At 39.6% G+C, this 27,574-nt stretch overlaps 1 protein-coding gene across 1 annotated transcript in view; it reads left to right on the top strand.

Annotated features, from left to right (window-relative positions):
* Positions 1-27,574, top strand: part of LOC122816615 (pancreatic secretory granule membrane major glycoprotein GP2-like) — a 501,830-nt gene that overhangs the window by 455,872 nt on the left and 18,384 nt on the right. Inside the window, exon 9 of the mRNA XM_044089528.1 lies at positions 5,316-5,348. Coding sequence (XP_043945463.1) covers positions 5,316-5,348 — 33 coding nt within the window. The remainder of the gene's footprint in view (positions 1-5,315; positions 5,349-27,574) is intronic.

Genomic DNA, 27,574 nt, shown 5'->3' with positions numbered 1-27,574 from the left:
AGAAGAATGTGACACCATCTACAAAAAGGCCACTCCTCGCAAAGGATATGATACACACACATTTAGCATTTGCAGGTTTTAAACCCCTACCTAAGTATATCATGACACTACAAAGGCGGGTATTAACACAGCACACTATATGCTTTACTGGACATTTGTCTACACCTGCTATACTTGTAGGATGCTGACATCACCAGACTTTCCAAAGAAGAATGTAGCTCCGTCTACAAAAAGGCCACTCCTCTCAAAGGATGTGACACATACACAACACCCCCCCTCCACACACACAACATTTGCAGGTTTTAAACCCGTACCTAACTATGTTATGATACTACAGAGACAGGCATAAACACGGCACACTATATGCTTTACTGGGTGTTTTGTTTTCACCTGCCACATTTGAAGGTTGCAAATATCTTCAGACTGGTCATGGTAATGTCTGTAGTAATTGCAGGAATGAGCCTTGTGTGTTGGAAGGTGTCCGATAGCTCTGTGTGAGTCAGCTGGACAGGTGTATGGGTGATTGTATGTTTGGCCATGGGATATCTTCTGTGTCCCTGCTACACAGATGCACAATGGACTGTACATATATGGGCTATCTTGTGTGACCTACTTTTCACACGCACAGTATTCAAATTGGACATGTTGCACATGTCAGACACACTCTGTCTAGGTGTGTACATGCCCTAGGGCAGATGGCCTAGGATCAGACTCTGCACCTATGATAATGTTCAGGATTCACACCTGTTTATTGATGATACCCTTTGCAGGTGTTTATCATCTTCTTTTCCCCACTTTCTATGAACATCTTAGGTATCTGCAGCAAATATGTGATTATGACAGGGTTCGACTATATTGTATATGTGTCTATTGTCATATAGCTGTGTGCACAGGCCAGATTGCTGGATAGTGTGTGGTTCCTGGGTTGACACCTGTAACTGCCTGATAGGTATGGACCAATGCTATACTCTGACATGGACTATGTGTGTGAGCATGCCCAGTGTAACCTTTCAGAATGTTGCTGACTGAGTTCCACTACCATAGTTGATTTATTCAACGTTTTACCTGTAGCTAAAAGGCTTGTAGTCTGCAACATAAAACACCCCTGTCAGTCTCAAACCCCAGACCGTGGACACACTAGACTGCATAAATTACTACTAAGCCACAACAGATATAAAATAATTTGATGCTGTAATAAATATATCATTCCTTACAATGAAGGAATGTAAAGGAATAATAGAAAGGCCATTAGACAAAGCCTGTTCTGTGAATCCTTAACAGCCAGTGTTGTGGAATTGCATTACATGACAGCGATAAGAGAAGCAGTCATTCTAGCAAACAATAACGTTACAGAGGCACTTTACAAACCACACACAGTATCAGGGCACTACAAACACTAGCATATCTGAGTGGGGCAGACGCCATAGCTCTTAAATATGTTCTATGCAAGTTCATGATTGTGCAATGTATGTTAGCTGTGTCAGTCTCACTCCCTCTAGAAAGTATTGCCATCATGTATAGAGGTGGGGTATTACACAATGAATACTGACATTAATAACAGTAGACACTGCTTGCAAATGCAGCCACTAACATTTTTTTTGTCAGTTAAGCTTTTTAAGTTTTCACTTCTCTTAGTTAACTCCAGTGTTGCAGTGTCTCTTGACAGAAACATAACGGGCTGTTGTTTTCAGAGTTTTAAGTGCTGGGCTGGCTGGGTTTGTGTACTGCCTGTGTGATTGCCTGATTCTGATTATTCCACCTGCTAGCTCTGCTGACTCTCCCTGGTTAACTTCCTACTGTTTGTTGTGCTTCCTTTTCCCTTTCCATTCCCTCAGGGGGGCGGACGCAGTGTGCACCTTCTATTTCTTGACTTTAGCTAGGATACCTACTGACACACCTCTTCCAGTGATGAGCAACTGACAGCTAACACATGCCACTCTGCTCCAATGACATTAGCTTCTTTCATACATACCCCCTCATGATGTCACCTATATCCTACTCTGCTACTCCCCTTATCCTAGTCTTACACTCCACTGACTGTGCTCATTTGCTATGTAGACTTGGGATTCACTATCTTTACCCTCATTTGTATAGGATTGTCTACTAATGCTTGGTTACATCTCTTAGATGGGTTCCCACCTTAGCAACCCCTACTCGGTAGCCATGTTGTCTTCAGCCTGCCATTGCCTTGCATTGTACATTACAAATTCACATAAAATCCAAATTTGTGGATTTTTATTATTAGTTTTCTGGTTTTTAGAGCACAGCCCTTTAGTGCAGCGCTGTGCTATGCTTAAACATCGGAAATCGGACAAAAAAAAAAAATTAATTTTTTTTTCATTTTGCATCAGGAAACATCGCCAGTGGCCATATATTTGGCCATTGGCATGCTTCCTCTACTGGATGCAACCTTTATTTTGAGCTGTCATGGCTCCGTTTTGCTATTTGCAGAATGGTACTCAGTTGTCAACTGAGTACATTTCTGCAGATAACACTACTCTTACTCGGACAGGTTTGGGTTTCCTGAATCTAAAATCTACCTCATTTGCATGCCTTTCAGCTGCAATTGAGATAATTTGCATGTCCTGGCCCTGTCCGTGTAAGAGATGTGTTAGGAGCTCTCTTGCACACCCCTGCAGGCTGTTCCTGGATCGCTCGTCGGACATGATGGCTGCATGGAGTCTTACTCTACTCTTAGACTCCGTGCAAGCCATCGTGAATCCAGCCCAGTGTATCTGCAAACACATATAAAATGCATGCAAAGTACTGTGGGAAACAGGCAGTATCATTGGAGATTTATGAAGTTTAAATTCTTAATGGTTATTTGGTTCATGAGTATGGGCACAGTCTGTAAAAGATATGCAATTAAATGAATCTATCTGTGGGTGTTGTGTGATTTTAAGTTGGTTAAAACTGAGGAATAAATCAACAAATTGTGCTTGTGGCATTATGTTACCCTACCAGTCTAATAGAGATTTAATATAGAGGTGTTAGTGATGGCCAGATGAAAGTGATTTACAGAATGCTGGAATAGACATGTCTTATAACCTGCCATTTAGATCTGAGACATTATAGTGTTGGTAGGGTAGTAAATGATCCCTGTGTTTTTGGCATACAGATAATTCCCATGACTTTGATGAAATCCTTTGTAATTGTAGTAGGAGATACCATGCACTTCAAAAGAGTACTGACTTGAACTGTTCAGCACTTTTACAGAACAGTCAGAGAAGAGAGTTTCATAACACTTTCCAGTTTGTTATGACTAGCTGAGATCTGTGTTTCATTGTTTTACTCCTATTTGTGATTCTTGTACTAAGTAGTCAGTCTGAGTGACTGAGTGAATGAGTGAGTGAATGTACTTAATGCTACTTAGGCTAGGTAGATAAAGGGTCTAATTGACACTTCAAATACCACAATACCACAACTAATAGACATTTTGTATCAACTTGTTATTGCATAAAATAAAAGCTCATGTTGTTGGGAAACTTTATTTTAACTCAAATGTAATTATCAGTTTAATCTCTGCCAAAGGGTTAACTACAATGGATGTGCTGACACTAATGACCAGTCCAAAATGGTTTATGCACACAGTTGGCAGTTGTTGATGTGATCCCTAGTTACCTAATAGTGTTTACATGGACAGGTCAAACACCCTTATGTTCCATGGGATGTTTTATTAAATGTGGCTTTTATTGCTAGAGGAATAAGGGTAAACTACATAATGTTTTAAGATTTACATTGAGAATTTTGTTGCGTCAAGCTGTAAACAATTTTTCAAGTCATATATAAATGTTTGGTATTGGGTAACACTGGGTGTTTTTACTATTCAAGAGGAAATCTAAAACTCGATACTTTGAAGGTCTAGTCACACTTGTTACTTCTGCTACAGATTACTGTTAATGCTACAGTGATTTCCACATATTTCAGTTGGTGTCAAATGGATAATGACAGATTATGAGTTCAATTCTTGCCAGCCTTCCACAATTAATAACAAATCTTAATGCATAGCATTAAGTGTTCACAAATTAAATTTCTGACCTAGTAATGCCTGCGGAATTTGCACCTAGCATATCTTTCATAGCTCGTAGTTTTCATTGCTTGTCTGCAGCATCTAAGAAATGTGGTAGTTTTCTCACACAGTGCTTCTACATGGCAACTTTTTACCTGTCAACTTAATTAAGATTTTTCATTAGTATGTTGAAAATTAGAATTGCATGCATTTGTTAAAACAAGATCGTGTTAAAATCTTAAACTAACCTCCTAAACCCTCAGCTCTACTGCTATAGCCCTACTATACCCCTCCTTTCTCTCCCCCTCCCATTCTCCACACTAGTTATCTTTTCCCCCACTGCCTGTGAATGTCTATACATTGTCTTTCTTTTGAACAATGATTACCTTTTTGTTTTTACTCTCATATGTAGTACATTTTGACCACTGCTATCAGTACAACCCTTAATGTTCATATTTTTTTTCTTTTGTTTTTCTCTTTGTAATTAATTTCACATTTGCATTGTTTTTAATAGTTTTTGTCCTGTAAATTTACCTTTGCTTATGTTTGTTGGGGGTCTTTCCCCTTGGGTCTCCACTGAAAATGGGTTGCCTACTATCAGTGCAATGCAAATAGCTAATAACTTTTTCTTTTTACAATTATTTTGTATTGTGATTATTTAATATTTGTATATTGTCACTTTATCTTTATTTATATTTGCTTGGGCTTTTCCCCTCAGGTCTCCACTGAAAATGGATTTGTTTTCAAACTCATTTGGACTAACCAAGTTATCCAATGTGAAATAAATAAATAAATAACATAAAAGATCTCTTTAACTGAATGGATAGAGTAACTGCTATTTATTCTGATATATTATGTAACAGTGTGTCTGATATGGAATTTATGTGCTCAGTCTACAGTGCCACATTGTATAAATAAAGTGAGTTTCTAACTGCATGTGTCTCCATCCCTCACCCTTGCCTCCTTGGATCTACAACACCTGGGAAAATGCATTGCTTGGAGTGCAAACTACCTGTTAACAGCTTTCAGATCTACTCAGACTTTTGCTTTTCATCAAATAAAAATGTACAGAACCCAGAGAAAGGAAAATGCTGATACTTTGCTCACTATTTATTTCTGCAGTATACTTACTTTTTAAGAAACAGTACAACTATGTGCCATGTAATTATTTGACTGGACATTACAATGTGATAACTTTAAGTTTAGAAAAGTTACAAAAACTGAAACTAAAGAGAAAATGAAAGGTTGTGCCTTAATCATAAATGCTTAAGTATTACTTCATGCAGTGTTTATTTATTGTTTTCAGGTGTCTCAACTTCAGGAGCTGGTACCATTGCTTGTAAGTATTTAAATACTGCACATTACCATTCCATATTTGTCAGTGTTAGCGTAGTTACATGTTACAGGAATGTGGTTTTCTAATATCAAGTTTACATTTATTATGCTGCTTATTTCCTACGTATTTTACATCAAACCAAAGAATGAAGTGGTTTGCTAAAACAATTCTCTAATCTTTTGAACATATTATAACCATCAACTTTATTCGCAAAGTGTAACCAGAAAAATAAAATTGCTGTGTTAAATAAAATAGCAGTAACAATGGGGGTACTTCCTAAAGGATAGTGCAAGGTGTTCACCTCATGTACAACTTGCAGTTATCTGTTGGAATTAAGAGACAGGACTAAGATGATGCTCAAGCACAGGGATGTGCAGCATTTCCTTGGACTGTTTGTGAGATCATGCCTCAAGCAAATATGGCAGTCTGGGGAAGAGACATATGCTAATTAGCCATGTGTTCCTCACCTGGAACTATCTCTGGAAAGGCATTTATGCAGAAAATAATTCATAGACTCAAATAGCCATGTAGATTAGCATGGTCATTCGTAGTTTCATAGGTAGGTACTAGGCTATTGGCCCTATGTCCTATATAAGCCTAGCCAAATGGTACCCTGGCTTTTGCCACCCAAGAAAAGTCTTTTCCTGTGCCCCTGTCATGCAGAGCCACAGAAGTGATCCCGGAGTGAATTTCCTATCTCCCATCCAAACATCACACACTCACACACACACACACACACACACACACACACACACACACACACACACACACACACACACACACACACAGACTAACAAACACAGTCTACAACAATGGGTGGGGAAATAGCCACCAGAGGTAACTGTACAATGCAGTTGGGGGAGACCAATAGCTAACAGGGATTACATCAATCATATCACTTGTGCTTTAATGGCACTCTAACCATTAGATGTATCGTGGGGAGCACTAGACAGCAGGCATACTTCTCTTGTGTCCTAATGGCACTTCTCAAAGTATGGAGATAGGAGGTGGGGAAAACCACCAGACATCGGGGATATGATGTGCAGAATGGGACTCAATCTTCTGTAATTGCCTAGAGCCATGAAGGGAGATGCATGGGATGAGCAGACAACTAAGGGACAGGAACAAGGTCAGAGGTATGTGTGTGCTTGTGTTTGGCTGTGTACTTGTGTGCAGAAGAGTGACTGAGAGGGGATAGATGATTTGCCTACATGATGCAGCCATCACAGTTGACTACCATGGGAGGTGATGATCTGTATTTTACAGTAGTTAACTACAATTCAGAGATATGCAAATTAATCAATAATGAGGTCATTCTGCATTGTGGCTAACATGTCTATGAATTGCAAAACATCATGTCTTATTTAAAGGCACATTTTACAATAGCCCTTAATGTGATGCAGTAGGGAATGTAACAAATCCATGGGAATGTTATAATATTGTTACATTACTACACATATAGACAAAACAGTGCTTATATTACATTCAACAAAATTCAAAAGTAGAAAAAATATATCCTTAATTGTCTAAAGTTTTATAAGCAAGTCCAAAACATTTCCATAAAATTCAACAAGGAAGAGTCATTGTATAGACCATGAAATCATATCAGACCATTGCAACAAATCTAGCAGTCATAAAACACGCAAACAGTCATTTGATAAGCCAATAGTCTTTTAACAGGGGCAACACAGTCAAAGTTAAATTAGAAGACCTCCCATTCTTCTAACACATTGTAACAAGTAACCTTTCCTCAACCTCCTTCTATTATCTACAGTCTGTCCTCCATCAATCCACTTAAGTATGGATTTAAAACATTTCTTCCCATGTCTCTGCTGAAAACTGGCTTCGTTCCAAGTTGGACTTTCCCGGTAAACAAATGTTAAATAAATAAAAATAAATAAATAAATACATAACACCTCTTAATCCACAACAAAACATGGGCTGCAAGCACTCTCTGGCCATACCACCATCAGCTTCTCTTAAAACTAAAGTTGCCAGTAAACTGAGAGAAAATTTGAATTAAGGAAAACAGTGAAGTCTACAGAGGAGAAGACAGGAATCCTATTGTGCATTTTGTTAGCTTTAGAATCATTCTGTGTTCCAGTAACAGAAGTTGTCTGGTGCCACAGAGGAAAGTAAAAGCCTACTCCTTGGGACAGCTTTACAGAAATGCTTGGGTTGGAAGGAAAAAAAAAACAGATGCAATGGTATATAATTGTTCTGTTATTTCAGATAGTCCATGATTTTGGGGGCACACCTTTCTTGTTTGAACCTCCCTGCTATTGCTTTCAAAAAATAAGTTTGCCTTGTTGAAAATACTTATATAATTTCCTAAAAGAGGAACCTGAAGTGGCAGAAACATTTCCATTATATTTTGAAAGGAGGCTTAAGAATCTAAGTAACCCCTTAATTCACTTCTACCTTACATCAAAGAATTGAAGTACTTCAGCAGAGGAAGGCCCATAAAAGCAACTGCAAAGCTACCGCAAGTCCTACATTTATCAACAGACTGTGAGCAGTTCCCTTAAACACATTCAAAGATCCAACAAAAACAAAACAAAAAAAAAACTGAAGCATCCGCCTGCATACAAGAACAAAGAGAGCAGAAGGAATCCTGTACAAACCCAGTGAAAGCTACTGCAAGTCCCACTTTTTTTCCACAGACTGTGAGCAGTGTGGGTCTATTATAATCTTATCTCTGTTTTACTCGCACTGATTATTCCTCTGTGCACACTACTGGAGCCCCCCCCATTTATTGTAACAAATATATACATTTTTCAAAGCTTTGCATTTACTTTATATTCTTATATTTTATTTATCTTACATATTACATTTATTTTATATTCTTATATTTTATTTTATCATTTCAAATATATACAGCTTCCCAAAGCTTTGCATTTATTTTATATTCTACTTTCCTGATGCTCGACATAATCTGCTTTTGAGTTCACATAGATAAACAGACAACTTTAGGTACTGACCTGGGCTAGCTGGTTGCTTTTTTTTCTCTTCTCACAGTTTTCTCCAAGTCCTGGTTCATAGCCCCCCCACCCTTTTTCTTGTTCTCCGAACATAATTCTATTGCAAGTTTCCTACCCCTGTCAAACCTTTCTCACAGCTTTCTCCATGCCCTAGCTCTTAGACCCCCCAAGTCTCCTTACATAATCTTATTGTAAGCTTCCCAGCTCTGTCAATCCTGTCTATTCCCTCCCTCTTCCTCTTGAGAGTTTACTTATTCCTCCCCTGAGCTGCAGAGCCATCTTTAAATACTTAGAACATCTGTACCCCTCCAGACTTCCCACCTTCCTTACTGATAGTTTTCTTTCCAGATAACAACTCCACAATTGGTTTTATACTTAGACCATCTGCTCCCCCTCCAGATTTCCTACCTTACTGATAGTTTTCTTTCCAGATAGCAACTCCGCAGTTGGTTTCAACCCGCTCTGTTCACCCTTGCACTCGAGATCACTCCACTCCCCTGCTCTATCCCCATTCCCACCCACCCCCACATCAATTACATTTATACTTACTGTAGCTGCTCCCCCTACCCCACCACACAATTATCCCCCTTCAATTCCCCTCTCATTGCATCACTAATCACACCTCTTCACTTCCCCTCACATTCCACCATTAGCCACACCTCCAGCCAAACCCACACATGCCCAAAATCTTAAATCACCTCATCATTACTCCATTAGTACAACCTCTTCTCCACCACCATATCTCACTATTGCACACTAATTCTCATTCCTTTAGACACCCACATCCCATACTACAATGTCCATCTCTGCTATCATCACTCTACTTACCTTATCGCTCTCTTTCAATATCCTAATACATCTAACCTCTCTGCGTCATTCTTGTACCTCTTCCTCCCACTGTCCGTTATCCTCTCTCCCCATACAGTCTGAACACAACACTTCCTTCTCACAAATTTTAGCCAGCCTTTACAACACAAGCATATTATTATGTACCAGAGTAAGTATCCTCCCCCATCATCACCACAACAAAAATATTTTTCTCTAAATTATCCAAAGTAAAATAAAAACTAGAATACACTACTCTCCCATAGCCTGTAACAAACCTATTGCTATGCAGGACATACATCCCAACCTGGGTCCCATCTCCTCTCCTCTCCTCTGCAATCTCCAACAACCATAAATCAATAAACTTCACTACAATTAACCTACAAAGCATCAGAAATAAAATACCTGACTTCCATTCATGGATAGCCCACAACAAACCTCATATTATTGCCGCAACTGAAACATGGCTAGAACCATATATTAAGGACACAGAATTCCTTCTCCCAGATTTTGCCTGTCTTAGGACCGAAAAACTCCAAAAAAAAGGTGGAGGCATCTCTCTCATATACTCCATGTCCTTCACTACTGTCGCATATACAAAACCCATCCCACAGTTCTCCACAGCTGAACTTCTAGTTTATTTCCTTAAAATAAATAATTTTAAAAACCTCTGTGTGATAGTCATTTACATTCTCCCAGGCAATAGCATCCCAGTTCTTAAGGAAATCCTTGCCTGGGCATCTACTAACATAAAAATGAGACTATTATACTGGGAGACATAAACATCAATTGGTTAGACATATCCCCACACCACTCTAACTGCAATATCAATCTATATAAGTTCACCAAGCTAGATAACATCATAACCAGGCCTAATAAAATTAATACTAATGGCTCAACCCTAGACAGGATTTTAGTGTCAGACCCAAATAAGATCACGTCTGCTGGTATACTCTCCAACAGTATCAGTGACCACTTACCAGCCTTTATACCATGTGACTGTACCACAGCAATTAATAAACATCAGTAGAGGGTTGCCAGAGATGAATCCCAGTTTTGTCCATTTAGCTTTAACCAAAGGTTGCTTAGCATCAAATGGGATGTACTAAAATTACTTCCCCATGATGAGTCAGGTGAGGTCTTCAACTCAGCCTTCCTCAGCATACTAAACCATCTCATTCCCTTAGACATAAGAAAGTAAAAACCAACCATGCCAGTTGGCTAAGAAGATCCACTAAGGATCTCATGAAATGCAGGGACAAATCATGTAAAATCTGGCATAAAAACAAAAATCCGTCTGACCTCACCCAATACAAACAGCTCTGAAACCAGGTTAAGCAGCTAGCACTACAAAACAAAACACTACTTTATATTACAAAATTAGCACAAGCAAAACCAAGGAACTTCTGGAGCTCTCACAACTCTTTATTAAACCCAGGCTCTAGTAATAATCCTTGCCCAGATCCAAATAAAACACCAATTGAAATTGCTGCAATCTTCAACACCTATTTCGTAAATACTATAGCCAATCTAATCACTACCTTTCCCAAGACCAACTTGTCCATCACAGATCTTGCCACAGCTAACACCAGTACACCCCCTATTCCCAACTTTACTCTGTCACCTATACCTACCTCAACTATTAAATAAATTGCTTCTAAAACTCAAACCATGCACAAATGCCCCTGACAATATACCCACCAAATACCTGCAAATCTCAGCCAACTCTATTTCTTACCCTAACAACATACTTCTCAACAGATCTATCCAAAATCCTATATGTCCATCATCTGGAAAAAAGCTTATAGCCTCCCTCTACACAAGGGGGTGCCCAACATAGACACCACCAACTTCTGCCTCATTGCTATACTGTCACCCATCTCTAAGATTCTGGAAAAATATATTCATTCTCAACTTCTTCACCATCTGACTCACAACCACATCCTCTCCCCTACCTAACACAAATTTTAGCCAGGACATAGTACCACCACTGCCTCTATAACAGCTTAGTGATGGATATATCCTGATCCTTTACCCAATGCCAGCAAGAGTTGTTCCCCCAAAGAAGAGATATGAACAGCCACAGAGCAAGTGTCAGCCCCTGGTTCTTAGAGGTTTCTCAAGGAAATCATCAGCAAATCAAGAAAAATGATGAGTGGTCAGAGGAATGACAATCTGACAACAATGGAGTCATACATCCATGACTGAAGTGAAGGGGACGGTGGAATAAAGACCCAAGCATCCCAGATAATCACTTTTCTTGTCACTTGGGGTGGGAGCTTGGAATAACTGGGCTCCAGGTCCAAGTAATTGCTACAAAAGTCTGTCTGTCAAGTGGATAGTGGCAGCTTGAAGAGATGGTTTTAACTCCTTATTGAAAAGTTATGCTTCTAGGTAAAATATTTAGTGTCAATCACCAAATACATTAGCTCCAGTCCCTAACAATCAGAACTGACAAAAAGTTAACACTTTGTTCCACAAAATGTGATAATTCCCAAAGGGAATCAGGGTTGTCTGTTCACTATAGAAGGCATCTGATAGGCAGATGTGACAACCTAGGTGAGCCAGTCTTAGCTCCAGACAGAAAAGTTAATCCCTGAGGTAAAATTGTTTTTAGTGACAAACTTCAACTCCTAGAACCCAGATTTGACATGAAAATAACTCTTTTCACCAGAAAACTTGATAATTTAAATAGGAATACCCACAGGTAGCTGAAAATGGTCAAATGAGCAGTCAATTTAGCAAGCACAAATTAGTAAAAAATAACTAAGGCCACATTGGTAGTTAACTAAACAGAACCATATAAATTCTTCTATCCAAACCACAGATCAAAACTCATAGTACTCTGACCATACAAGAAAAAATATCTCTACAGCTTGTCTTGGGCTTAACCGAAGCTTCTGTTCCCAAGTCCTCTCTCCTCCTCTCTTTCTGTCTCCCTCTCTCTCTTTTCCTGGACAGAGCAGCTTTCAACATGAGTCACCAGGGGCATGCACGAAATACCACAACCGAAACATGTAGATCAGAAGGAGCTATGTATCTGCCCAAGGTTCATCAATACTAATGAACTTCTCACCTACCTTGGGGAGTAATTCCACTGACTCTTTACAGAAATTATTTTACATATATTTTGCTCACAGTCTTACTAATATACTCTTAGAAATCATCAAAGCAGAGCAGATTTGTCTTACCTGACCAAACTCTCTGAACTCCAAAACAAATATCACCAATATTTAAATACTAAATGAGTTAATAAAGCTATTCCTGGTATTAGCAAATACTAACATCATAAGCATGTCATGTACAGCTGTATGTGGGATACAAGAATTCATGTATATACATTTGTACATGTTGGCAAAGACATATTTATTTAATAAATTTATTAACAAGACCAGTTCACTAGGCACAAGTATCTCTTTTCAGGGGCAATCTCAAAACACTTTTGATTACATAGACAAATGGATGTAAAATGAAGCACTGCACCATGGATACAGTAAGAAGCATATTAACAGTGCAGAAATGTAATGCTCTTCACTAATCACCAAACACTAATTGTCAAAGAAATATTGTTTCATAGCAAAGCAGTATGCAGGTCTTAAACTGAATTGCTTGCAACTGTTAATAAACCACAATAAATCTCCAAGACGTATCAACATATAATTTAACACTGTGTTGCAGTGGGAAGGTTCAACTGCTCCTCCTACCAATGTTTTAACTTGGATATTGCACCACTTAGGAGAAAATAAATAATTTGTGCCCTTTCTCAGAGTAAAATTATTTAAAGGGAGGGTAGAGCCCTGTAAAACAATATTCAAATAGTTTATTCACTCTTTTGTGCAAAAGAAACTGGCTATCACATAGTAGATGCATTTGTAGTTATTTATTGATTGCTCTATTCGTAAGGTAGTATGAAGCTAACTAACTTTGTGAGACATTTTAAGCTTAGCCAATTATCCCTTGTTAAACTCAATCCCTGCACCTTGTGCTTGTAAGGCAAACACCTTAACCATTAGGCCACACTCCTACTGATTACAGAAAAGGCAAATTTGTCTATTGACCATTTTTACTGAAGACACAGGCACCTAGAACATTATATAATCAGTTTATATGGAATGCAGTTTTCAACCAAAAATTAGCATTAGCAAAACTTACATTAGTTTCAGTTCAAAAGCAGCAGTATAATGTACAAAGAAGATTAGTGCAACAATACAAAATACAAAACAATGACATATCAAAGGAAATAAGGGATATGGATGGAGGAGTGCAGTATGTGAAAACTGATGAAAAATGGGGTATATGCAAGTTCATTGAAGTATACTTACCTCGACCTCGAACTGCTACTTATTTAACTGACATCCCCAAACTTCCCTTCATTGAATGTGAAAATCAGGGAAAGTTTTTCCCAAGGAATGAAATTATTTGTCCAGCACATAATTGAACACACAAACAAATTAAATTAAACCCAACAAAGTGGGGGCTACACCCCCACACTTCCTACTTATATATACCAACTCTGCGATCATACTACAGTGAGGAAAAGGACAAATTTCCATATGTTGGCCAAGTAGTTTCATTCCCTGGGAAAAAATGTTTGCTGATTTTCCCGTTCGATGAAGGGAAGTTTGATGATGTTGGTTTGAGAAATAGCAGTTCTAGGTAAGTATACTTTAACGAACTGATATAGACCCAATAAATGAAATAGGCATTAACCATTGTCCATATAACAGATACAAATGGATTCAGTAAAGAGGTGCTTCTTACGGGCTTTTCAGAAATTCTCATTGGATTCATGACTTTTGAATTCAGTATACAGTAGCTTCCAGGTTACAGGTCCACATCTGAATAAAAGTTTCTCATCCAGTGTGGATTTGGAAGTAGGACAAGTCAGACCAAGAAGTTCTATTTTGTTTTTCTAAGGACGTGTAAGTTTTCTTGAGTAGGAAGTTTCCTTTTAAATGGGGAACAGTGACTTTTTTTCTACTTTGAAAATAAATTCACCCAGGAGAAAGATAGCTACATTACCTGTTGAGAGCCAGTTAGTGTTTTCTAGCACCATGCAGTGACAAAGTCTGGAGTATGCTAGTAATATGAATCTTCACATTTTGTTTTCTAACTTCTATCTTGTATGAGTATTCTTTACTGAGTGTTAAGACAACAAAATGGAGACTATACTCGTGTTTAGGTACCAAAATGTTTTGCCAATGGAGATGAAAGCTTTTGTAGAGAGAATGTGGGTATTCTTAGACCATAGTTTCCTTTGAGTGAGGACTTTGATAGCTGTAGTGACTATGTCACTTGTAAAGGAAAGAGACAGGTCAAGAATAAAACCTAAATATCTCTTGTTAATGACATTTGGAATAATGTCACCTTTGAGATCTGTGATGTGACTGGGAAGAATTTCTTAGGGGTGGAGAATATTAAAACATTAGTTTTCTTGTGGTTAATTAATCGCTTATTAGAGAGGGATCAACTGTATATTTGAGTAATGTCTTCCTGCAGTTTGTTTTCAAGCTCATTAAGTTTGTTGTTAGATTGTAAGTGAAGTATATCATTTGCATATATAACCTGGTTATGCTTTTGGATAAGATGAGCTGGGTTACCTCTTTCCAGAATAGCTTTGGTTTACAGCAGTTTCCTTCTTGTTTCTGTCCAAGAAATGTGGCTTTTGTTCTCCTGGTATGAATTTCAACTGTCTTTCTAAGACTGAGATGGGCTTCATGCATTTGTGTATTAAGAGGGTCCTTCTTCTATGATTTTTTTGGATTGTCTCTGTTTCTCACCAGGGATTGCACATATGAAAGCAATAAGATCAGTCTGTTGAATTAAGATTATGTTGAGATGAAGTAGCTTTCATTTGGGAACGACCTTCTTGTAACTATTTGGGGTAGATTTATAGGAGTACAGAAAGACCAGAAGGACTCCATTGGTGAATAGTCACCTAAAAAATCAATTGGTATCTTAGGGTGAAGAAATTCATCTTGTATATTCATCATCATTACATCTAAAATTGAGCTTTACCAGTTTTTCTGTCCAGCCTGGTAGTTGTTTGCATTAATTGTACTATGCTGAGTTGCTGTGACTAATGGAAGTTGAATCTTTTCCTAAGGCAACTACATTAAATTTCCCAAGTAAGATGGTGTTATTGCTCACCCCTTTAAGGAACATTCTTAGAAGAGTATTCTGGATGAGAGTTAAAAGAAGAAGGGAGAGGAGGAATGTAGACTGACCCAATCCAGAGATGGGTATTACCACCAAGGTGATAGGAGATATGACCCAGTTGGGACTTTTATCCTCACTACTTTATGATTTGCTCAAATCAGTTATGTTAATAGTCATATTCATTTTTGGTAGAAAAAAAGCTCCACCACCACATCTCATTCCAAATATGTCGTCAGTGAAAATGCAGTTATCATCTGCAATGAAAAGGATGGAAAAGTGTCATTTTTAACCAGGCTTCAGAGATGGCTAGAAAATGTGCGGTGTCAGCTACTAACCAAGCCTCTAGGTTTTCCACTTGTTGTTTAGACTGCATGCATTTTGGCATAAAGTTTTAAGGCATGTATTTCATTATGGAATTTTGCTGCAGTAGTAGGGTGTATAAAAAGCTGAGACAGGTCTGGGATAGTTTGTATATCACCAGCTTTGGCTAGTTTTATCAGAAAGTAGAAATGTTTAAAAAGAATATCACTAACTTTAGTAAGATAGTTGGAATGTTTCAGTAGGAGTGCTCCTGTAAGATGTTTAGATAAAGTTTCCAGCAAGGATGCTTCTATAACAAATTGTCTAGGATGGTTTTATTATATTCATAGATCAGGTTTTCTTTTGTGGGGGGAATGACATGGGAGGGGGTTCAATCCTTGCTTTTTATGTTTGTGGAATGTGCAGAGGTACAGTATTTGCAATGTAAGTAAGGGTACCCAGGGAATTGTCAGTGCCATGAAAGAGATTATTAGTTTATACTGAAGCAGAGGGGTCTATATTAGATGAACGAGAGTTCATCACATGAGCGAAAATTGCGGAACTTGAAACCGCAATTGTGAGATTGTGGTACAGTGAAGATGGGAATATTTGCCCTTTCCTCCCTGTAGTGCAATCTCGGTGTTGGAATATATATTTAGCGGGGGGGGGGGTGTGGGGGGTGCAGCTCCCTATAATTGCAGTTTCAAGTTCCTATATTTTCGCTCATGTGAGCATTTGCTAAGATGAAATTTCGTTCATCTGATATAGACCCAAGCAGAGGATATGTTGGCATTGTTCTGGGCAGGAAATTCAATGAAAAACTATCTGAAGGCTGGCACAGCAGAGATTATGTTTGTAAGAGGGGATGAATGAACATTAATGGAGAGGAGAAATGAGAAGGATTTCAAAACTTAATGTGTATAAGAATGAAGGCCTAATCAATAGTTTAGATTAGTTTGGGTGTAAAAAATAAAGTAAGTCTACCGTATAAGCAAAGTTGTAAAAGTAGAACAGAGAATAAGATGGGTGCCAGATCTCCCTATTTTCCCTGATGATAAGAGGTAGAAACAGAATAAAGACAGTCTGATTGACGGTTTGCCTGTACAAAGATGAGACATCTAAGAGTTGTATGCCTGGAATTTAAGAAAAAGTTATAATGGAAATGTCAGTATGCAACAAATAGCTGGAGAGTTGGAGAGTGAATTTAGAAGCTATATGTACTGTATGGTAGTGGTAGGTATGATATTAGTGGTGGTACATTGGTAGTGGTGGGTATCTTGGAAGTGATAGATATATTAGCAGTGGTGGGTATGCTAATAGTGGTGGGTATGTTGGTATTGGTAGGTATGTTGGTAGTGGTAGGTATGCTGGTAAAGGTGGGTATGTTGGTGGTGGTAGGTATGCTGACAGTGGTGGGTATGTTGGTAGTGGTGGGTGTGTTGGTAGTGATGGGTATGTTGATAGTGGTGGGTATGTTGGTACTTGTACGTATGATGGTAGTAGCAGGTATGTTGGTAGTGGTGGGTATATTGGTAGTGATAACTATGTTGGTAGTGGTAGGTATGTTAGTATTGGTAGGTATGCTGGTAGTGGTGGTTATGCTGGAAGTGGTGGGTATGTTGGTACTGATAAGTATGTTGGTAGTGGTGAGTATGTTGGTAGTGGTTTGTATGTTGGTACTGTTAGGTATGTTGGTAGTGGTGGGTATGTTGGTAGTGGGTATGTTGGTAGTAGTAGGTATGCTAGTAGTGGTGGGTATGTTGGTAGTGGTTTATATGTTGGCACTGATGGGTATGTTGGTAGTGGTAGGCATGTTGATAGTGGTGGGTATGTTTGTTGTGGTAGTTATGCTGGCAGTTGTGGGTATGTTGATAGCGGTAACTATGCTGATAGTGGTGGTTATGTTGGTAGTGGTGAGTATGCTGATACTGATAGGTATACTGGTAGTGTTGTGTATGTTGGTAGTGATAGGTATGTTGGTAGTTGTGGGTATGTTGATAGCGGTAACTATGGTGGGTATGTTGGTAATGGTGTGTATGTTGGTAGTGATAGCTACATTGGTAGTGTTAGCTAAATTAGTAGTGACAGGTATATTGGTAGTGGTAACTATGATGATAGTAGTGAGTATGTTTGTAGTGGTAGGTATGTTGGTAGTGATGGGTAAGTTAATGGTGGGTTTGTTAGTAGTGGTGGGTATGTTGATAGTGGTAAGTATGTCGGTACTGGTAGGTATGATGATAGTAGGCATATGTTGGTAGTGGTGGGTACATTGGTAGTGGTGAGTATGCTGGTATTGTTGAGTATGTTGATACTGTTAGCTATGCTGATAGTGATGGGTATGTTGGTTGTGGTGGTTATGTTGGTAGTGGTGAGTATGCTGGTACTGATAGATATACTGGTAATGTTGTGTATGTTGGTAGTGGTGGATATGTTGGTAGTGGTGGATATGTTGGCAGTGGTAGATATGCTGGTAGTGGTGGGTATGTTGTTAGTGGTAGGTATGCTGGTAGTGGTGGTTATATTGGTAGTGATATCTATGTTGGTAGTGGTGGGTATGTTGGTACTAGTGGGTATGCTGGCAGTGGTGAGTATGTTTGTGCTAGTGGGTATTCAGGTAGTGGTGAGTATGTTGGTAGTGGTGGGTAGGATGGTAGTCATGGGTATGTTGTTATTGGTGGGAATGTTCATAGCGATATCTATGTTGATAGTGATAGGTATGTTGGTAGTGGTGGGTATGTTGATACTGGTAGGTCTGATGATAGTAGGCGTATGCTGGTAGTGGTGGGTACATTGGTAGTGGTGAGTATGCTGGTATTGGTGAGTATGTTGGTACTGTTAGCTATGCTGATAGTGATGAGTATGTTGGTCGTGGTGGTTATGTTGGTAGTGTTGAGCATGCTGGTACCGATAGGTATACTGGTAGTGTTGTGTATGTTGGTAGTGATAGGTATGTTGGTAGTGGTGGATATGTTGGCAGTGGTAGATATGCTGGTAGTGCTGGGTATTTTGCTAGTGGTAGGTATGCTGGTAGTGGTGGTTATGTTGGTAGTGATATCTATGTTGGTAGTGGTGGGTATGTTGGTAGTGATAGGTATATCGGTAGTGGTGGGTATGTTGCTAGGTATGTTGGTAGTGCTAGGTATGTTGGTAGTACTGGGTATGCTGGTAGTAGTAGGTATGTTGGTAGTGAGAGGTATGTTGGTAGTGGTGGGTATGTTAGTGATATGTATGTCGGTAGTAGTGGGTATGTTGGTAGTGGTAGGTCTGTTGGTACTAGTAGGTATGCTGATACTAGTGAGTATGTTGGCAGTGGTAGGTATGTTGGTAGTTGTGGGTATGTTGCTACTGGTGGGTATGCTGGAAGTGGTGGGTATGTTGGCAATGGTGGGTATGTTCATAGTGATTGCTATGTTGGCAGTGGTGGGTATGTTGGTAGTGGTGGGTATGTTGCTACTGGTGGGTATGCTGGTAGTGGTGGGTATGCTGGTAGTGAAAGCTATGTTGGTAGTGATAGGTATGTTGATAGTGGTGGGTAGGTTTGTAATGCTAGGTATGTTGGTAGTGGTGGGTATGCTGGTAGTGGTGGGCATGTTGGTAGTAGTGGGTATGTTGGTACTGGTAAGCATGATGGTAGTAGTGGGTATGCTGGCAGTGGTGAGTACGTTGGCAGTGGTGAGTATGTTGGTACTGGTGGTTATGTTGGTAGTGGTGATTATGTTGGTAATGTTGGGTATGTTCATAGTGATTGCTATGTTGGTAGTGATAGGTATGTTGGTAGTGGTGGATATATTGGTAGTGGTGAGTATGTTGGTACTGGTAGTTATGATAGTAGTAGTGGGTATGTTGGTAGTGGTGGGTATGCTGGTAATGGTGGGTATGTTGGTACTGGTAGGTATGATGGTAGTAGTGGGTATATTGGTAGTGGTGAGCATGTTGGTAGTGGTGGGTATGTTGGTACTGATAAGTATGTTGGTAGAGGTGGGTATGTTGGTAGTGTTGGGTATGTTAGTGATAGGTATGTTGGTATTGGTGGGTATATTGGTACTAGTAGGTTTTTTGGTAGTGGTGGGTATGTTGGTAGTGCTGGGTATGTTGGTAATGGTAGGTATGCTGGTAGTGATGGGTATGTTGGTAGTGGTAGGTATGTTTGTATTGGCATATATGTTGGTAGTGGTAGATATGCTGGTAGTGGTGGGTATGTTGGTAGTGGTAGGTATGCTGGTAGTGGTGGGTATCTCGGTAGTGATAGGTATGTTGGTAGTGATAGGAATGTTGGTAAGTATGTTGGTAGTGGTAGATATTTTGTTAGTGCTGGTTATGCTGGTAGTGGTGGGTATGTTAGTGATATGTATGCCGGCAGTGGTGAGAATTTTGGTAGTGGTAGGTATGCAATTAGTTATAGGTATGTTGGTAGTGGTAGGTACATTGTTATCGATAGCTATGCTGGTACTAGTGGGTATATTGGTAGCGATGGGTATGTTTGTAATGGTATGTATGTTGGTAGTGGTGGGTATGTTGGTACTCGTGGTTATGCTGGTAGTGGTGGGTATGTTGTTAGTGATAACTATGTTGGTAGTGGTGAGTATTTTGGTACTGGGAGGTACGATGTTAGTAGTGGGTATGTTGGTAGTGGTAGGTATGATGGTAGTGATGGGTATGTTGGTAATAGTGGGTATGTTGGTAGTGGTAGGTATGTTGGTAGTGCTAAATTATAAAGTTTAAAGTGGTGAAGAAAATAGCTCAATGTGTCTGCCACTCAGTCTATAAGGAATGGGAAATATTAGCTATATCACTATGTATGTCTGTAGACTAGCATTTTAGAAAAAGTGAAAGCAAATAGCTGTATTTATCTTAAGATTCTAACTCAAAAGAAATTGGTCTATCTACCATCAAGACCAACGACAGATGTTAGGAGATGGTAAAATAATAAAATAAAATAGATGGGTTTATTGTATCATTCTAAGTTAAAAGAAACCAATCAATCTGCCACTGAGACTGAAGACAGGCAGGAGTAAAGGCTTTATGTGTAGAATTTAAAGCAAAAATATGAAAAAGCACTTTAACTATTACCTAGGAAGGTGTTACCAGTACAGTATATCTGTCACATAGGCTGGGTGAAGAAAGAAAAAAAGATGCATTAACGGTGAAGGAAACTAGACTGTAGAGGAAAAGACAGAGAGAAGTACAGTCTAATTACCTTTACTGAATATGGAGTTAAACAGGCAGGATTAACGTGTCTAGGATTTTAGTAATATATGCATTGGTGGGCAGGAAGAGGAGGTTGTAGTTTTGTCAACTAATAATGTGGAGTAGGGAAGCAATGGCTTAGGAAAAGAAGTTATATGTTAGTAGGTCGTGATGGTCTCGTGGAGAAGAAATGCAAATTACAATATAAATAGGTCAGTCTATCTGCCACATAGATTGAGCTGAGAAGGTATGTTAGCAGAATGAAAGTTACCTAAAGAAAATAACTAGCAGCAGTCCATCTGTCCCCTAGACTGCATATGAATAAGACTGAAGAGGTCGGTTGTGGTTAGGTAAGGGGGAATGCTGTGAGGAGCATAAAAAGCAACATTGTTACACATTGTTTACAATGTAAAGTAAACGGAATGTAAAAAGTTAGGTGTTAGAGGTAGAAACAGCTAAAACAAAGGAAGAGAAAAGGAGAACTTGTAGGTTTGGGATTGGAACTCTAAATTAAGACTGAAAATAATTTCTTGTGCTTTCTATTTGTAAATATGAAGGCTCAAAAGGATGCATGAAATGTTTTGAAGTATATGACTGGGGTACAGTGTATGATGATAGAAGTTTGGGAAAACAGAAATAAATAAGCCAGATTTTATTAGTGGATAAGAATGGTATCTGTAGAGGCATGTAAAAGTAGTGTAGGGAATTCAGGTTAGTGAAATGTATATAGTGAGGAAGAGACTATATGTGTATGTGTTAAACAGAGATGGGGAGAAAGGCTTTATTGCTAGAGGTCTGGGGAAATTGGGAGTTGTGATTTATTGAGGGATTAATGATATTTGGCTGTCAGATGATGTAGATCCATGTGGGTGTAGTTAGATAAAGAAAATGGAGATAAGTGGGAATGGCAGTTGGATGGAGAGAAGAGTAAAGATGACCATAGCCAACCCCCCCCCACACACACACACACACACACACACACACACACACACACACACACACACACACACACACACACACACACACACACACACACACACACACACACACACACACACACACACACACACACACACACACACACACACACACACACTCGCGCGCGCACATAAACACAAACACGCACGCTCACACAAACACACACACGCACACAAATACGCACACACGCACGCATACACACACACTGGCCAAAACGAATCAGTGAAAAAAAAAGAGGGAAAAAATGGACATATCAAGTAGTAGAAGAAAGGGGCTAGCAGCGGCTAGCTAGATTTATTGTTCAGAGGTAAAGCTGCTGGTTGTTAGCAGCGAGTGTTGAGGAAGTTTTGCTATAGTAAGGGTTTATAATAAAGGAGTCAGAAGGAGAGAGAGTGAGAGAGAGAGAGAGAGAGAGAGAGACAGGGAAATACCTCAGTAATAGAGGCTATGCTAAGAACAAAGAGAAAAAAAAATCTATTATTGGAATCATTATGAGCCTAACTTGTGAGATGAATGAAAGCAAAGTAAGGTTTAGTGCTTATGCATACTCCTATGTATAGTGCATGCATGTCCTATTACTAAGAGGAGTCAGAGTTCAAAGTCCTTTTAACAACAGCTGGCCTTTTTGGCTTACCTAAAGCTTTTAAAAGCAAGAAAATCCTGATAATAATACCGTGAAAGAGATGGGGTGCAGCCACTTGGAGTCTTAATAGAATACCGTCTTGTATAAATGGACCTTGAGACCTCAGGGGACCCAGGAACCATCTTCCACTACATTTTGATGCTACATGAAGTTTTTGCCACCATTCTAACCTTTGTCTGAGATAAGATAAGATATCAGGCAAATGGGTATTAGGAATTCTTCTGTAGACTGATGTTGGACATCAAGTGCTGCTGTTGAGGTACAAAAGCATGTCAGTGCTGCTGCACCCCTCAGTCCAGGTAACTGATTCAAACCTCAGCTCAGGAAACATCTCAGAGTTCAGTTTCTCTATTTATTCTCAGGTAGAAATCCCACAGCTGAATTCGTCTCCTAACTGAGAAACCAGTAGAATGCTTTAAAAGGCTTTATGAAATCTTAACTATAGGTTATCAGGTAAAATGCAGATCTTGCACTAACTGTTCCTATCACAGTTTAATTCTGTTTTCCTGTTTCTTATCAGAAACGTGTAATATGTTTTACTGTTTTACTGTTATACTTCAGAGCCCTACAAATCAGTCTTTATCATCTGTATAATATTATATATTACAGCTGAATCATGTCCACGGAGATGCTTTACTTACACTATCAGCTGGACTTCTGTCAAAGGCTTCACACTGCTACAGTCTGAGAAAGATTGTTCGCTGTATTTTGAATTTTATTAAGAAAGCTCAGTTTCATCCTCTAAGTCTAAAATAGAATGATTTTGCCAAGACATGATAAAATCATATTCAACATCCAAGTGTACTGATGAGTATTACTTAGATGTAGCCATCAATAACCATGGTGACATGTCACACAGTTTAGATCACAGCATTAGGATTGTGAGTAATAAATAACTATGACTGTTTAGTCCTGTTTTTCATTCTCTCACTCCCCATTTGTTCTCAATGCAAATTTTAACTTTAACAGAAACTGTTCTTGCTTCTTCTTCTTCTTCTTTCTGCTGCTCCCGTTAGGGGTCGCCACAGCAGATCAACTGTTTCCATTTCTTCCTGTCTTCTGCATCTTGCTCTGTCACACCAACCACTTGCATTTCTACTCTCACCACATCCATAAACCTTATCTTAGGCCTCCCTCTTTTCCTGTTATCTGGCAGCTTCATCCTTTGCATCTTTTCACCAATATACTCTGCATCCCTCCTCAGCACATGTCCAAACCAACATAATCTTGCCTCTCTGGATTTGTCTCCAAACCTTCCAACCTGGGCTGGCCCTCTAATATACTTATTCCTAATCCTGCCATCCTCGTCACATGCAGTGCAAATCTTAACATCTTCAACTCTGCCACATCAAGCTCTGACTCCTGCCTTTTTGTCAATGCCACTGTTTCCAACCCATATAACATAGCTGGTCTCAATACCCTCTTGTAGACCTTCCCTTTCACTCTTACTGGTACTCATCTGTCACAAGTCACTCCTGACATTCTTCTCCACCCACTCCATCCTGGTTGTACTCTCTTCTTCACCTCTCTTCCACACTCACCATTACTCTGAACTGCTGATCCCAAGTATTTAAACTCATCCACCTTCGACACCTCTACTCCCTGCATCCTCACCATTCCTCTATCCTCCCTCTCATTCACACACATATATTCTGTCTTAGTCCTGCTGACCTTCATTCCTCTTCTCTCTAGAGCATATCTCCATCTCTCTAGGGTCTCCTCCACCTGTTCTCTACTCTCACTACAGATCACAATGTCATCTGCAAACATCATAGTCCATGGGGACTCCAGTCTGATCTAATCTGTCAACCTGTCCATCACCATTGCAAATAAGAAAGGGCTCAGAGCTGATCCTTGATGTAATCCCACCTCCACCTTAAACACATCTGTCACTCCCACCGCAGACCTCACTGCTGTCATGCTACCCTCATACATATCCTGTACCACACTTACATACTTCTCTGACACTCCTGACTTCCTCATAGAATACCACAAGTCCTCTCTAGGCACCCTGTCATATGCTTTCTCTAAATCCACAAAGACACAATGCAACTCCTTCTGACCTTCTCTGTATTTCTCCATTAACATTCTCAGAGCAAACATCGGATCTGTAGCGCTCTTTCCTGGCATGGAACCATATTGCTGATCACTAGTCATCACCTTTCTTCTTAACCTAGCTTCTACTACTCTTTCCCATAACTTCATGCTGTGACTGATCAATTTAATCCCTCTATAGTTACTACAGCTCTGCACATCACCCTTATTCTTAAAAATTGGTAGCAAAACACTTTTTCTCCATTCCTCTGGCATCTTCTCACTTTCCAAGATTTCATTAAACAATCTAGTTAAAAACTCCACTGCCATTTCATCTAAACACCTCCATGCTTCCACAGGTATATCATCTGGACCGAAAGCCTTTCTGTTCTTCATCCTCTTCATAGCTATCCTTACTTCCTCCTTGCTAATCCACTGCACTTCATGATTCACTGTCCGCACATCATCCAACCTTCTCTCTCTTATTCTCTTCATTCATCAGCCCCTCAAAGTACTCTTTCCATCTGCTCAACACACTCTCCTCGCTTGTGAGTACGTTTCCCTCCTTATCCTTTATCACCCTTACCTGCTGCACATCATTACTAGCTCGGTCCCTCTGTCTAGCCAATCGGTACAGGTCCTTTTCTCCGTCCTTAGTGTCCAACCTTTTATACAACTCTTCATACACCTTATCCTTAGCCTTCGCCACATCTCTCTTTGCCATGCACCTCATCTCCTTATACTTCTTTCTACTTTCTTTATCTCTCGGACAATCCCACTTCTTCTTCGCCAACCTCTTTCTCTGTATACTCTCCTGTACTTCTTCATTCCACCACCAGGTCTCCTTGTCCTCCTTCCTCTTTTCAGATGTCACACCAAGCACCTTTCTAGCCATCTCTCTTACTAGCTCTGCTGTAGTTACCCAGCTATTCTGTAACTCTTCACTGCCACCCAGTGCCTGTCTTAACTCTACCCTGAACATCACCTCAGAATTACCCTTTTTAATTTCCACCATTTGATCCTTGGTGATGCCCTCACACTCATCCTCCTCTTCTTGATCAACAATGTCATCCTACAAACCGCCATCCTATGCTGCCTACCTACAGTTTCCCCTACCACCACTTTACAGTCTCCAATCTCCTTCAGACTGACCCTTCTGCATAAGATATAATCCACCTGCGTGCATCTTCCTCCACTCTTGTATGTCACCCTGTGCTCCTCCCTCTTGTTAAAATACGTATTCATCACAGCCATGTTCGTCCTTTTCACAAAATCCACTACTGTCTGACTTTCTGCATTCCTTTGCTTAACACCATACCTACCCATCACTTCCTCATCCCCTCTGTTCCCTTCACCAACATGCCCATGGAAATCTGCTCCAATCACCAGCCTTTCACCCCTGGATACAGTCATCACCACTTCATCCAACTCACTCCAAAAGTTTTCTTTCTTATCCATCGCACACCCAACTTGTGGAGCATATGTACTAACAACATTCATCATTACACCATCTATTTCCAGCTTCATAAACATCACTCTGTCCGACACTCTTTTGACCTCCAAAACACTATTAGCATACTGTTCCTTCAGGATAATGCCTAAGCCATTCCTCCTCCCATCCACACCATGATAAAACAATTTGAACCCACCTCCGATACACCTAGCCTTGCTCCCCTTCCATCTGGTCTCTTGCACACACAATATACCAACCTTCCTTCAGTCCATCATATCAGTTAGCTCTCTCCCTATACCAGTCATACTGCCAACATTCAAAGTTCCGACCCTCACTATCACAGTCATAGTCTTAACCTGCCTTCGGGCATGCCTTCCCCCTCTTCTCCTCCTTCGGCCAACAGTTGCCACTGAAAATAATATCTTTTGTATGGAAGGTTTTCCTAGTTAAAAATATAATAAAATAGAAACATGATTCTTCCAGACTTTTCTGTGTACATCTCACCATTTCTGTTATTCTAGATGGCTTTATGTGAAAATTATGACTCTGTGTTTGCATGCTACACCCACACATACACACTGGTTCATTGCACAATGAACAAGACCATCTTGAATCAGATGTGCAGACTGGGTAATGTACAATGCTATACTACTATGTAAAAAACATTCTTACAATAATATAGTTTATGACCTTTGGCCACATCTAGTTGCTCTCACTACTCATTTTATACACTGGTTTCAGCCATCTGCTGAGGAGGCATGCTGAGGTATGCTACCACTGCCAGGAAGCTTTTACTCTGCTTCTGTCTGTGAGGAAGAGGTGTGACAGCCAGTCACAAACTGTAGTAGATGTGAGGATGTATCCGCATCTAGCAGCACATAAATACCAGACTTAGGCTGTGTCTGTTTCCAGCCTACTTTTTAAAAGCTATGTCGTGCTACATCACTTGCATTTATTACCTACAGCTAATTTCCTAATTTTGTTCTGCATGTCTGTATGTACGTATGTGCACATGCACATGCATATGTGTATGTATGCATGCATGTGTGTGTGGTGTGTGTATGTGCTACTGAATGCTATATGTATATAATTTGCTGTTTGTATGTGCAACCTCTATGTGCCATCGCAATCATATCAATCCTTTATCATTATGAGATGAAAAGACAATAATATGGTTAAGACCCAAAACAAACCCGTGTCTAATACTTTCTTAAGAGATGGATTACAAGCATGTATCATTTATTATGAATGTCTGTAATATGCATGCTTCCCATATCACAGTCCCACACAGCCTCCATTTCAAATGGTATGACAGTTTACAAGAGTGGCGCTTCATGTAAAGTCATGCTCTGTGATCCTAGTACAGCTTCACTTTATCCTAAGTAAAGCTTACAACACTAAGCTAAACATACTTGCAGCCCTGACATCTTCTGAAATTCTTGAATGATCAGATGACATTCCAAAGACTGCTGCACAAATCTGCTTGATGCAGCTACATATTTGCATAGGTGCATCCAAATTGCCTTAATGAACTCTAATTAATTTCACTGAACATGCATACCATTCTTAGGGAAAAATCATCTGTACATGATGGTTTACTATTAGAGAGCTGCTGAGTAATGGATACTTGACTAGCTCAGTAATCATAATGGACCACGGAAACACAGAA

The sequence above is a fragment of the Protopterus annectens genome, chromosome 1.part1 (genome assembly GCF_019279795.1).
Source record: "Protopterus annectens isolate FY-2018-M chromosome 1.part1, PAN1.0, whole genome shotgun sequence".
Lineage (NCBI taxonomy): Eukaryota > Metazoa > Chordata > Ceratodontiformes > Protopteridae > Protopterus > Protopterus annectens.
This window is presented reverse-complemented; position numbering and strand designations above follow the sequence as displayed.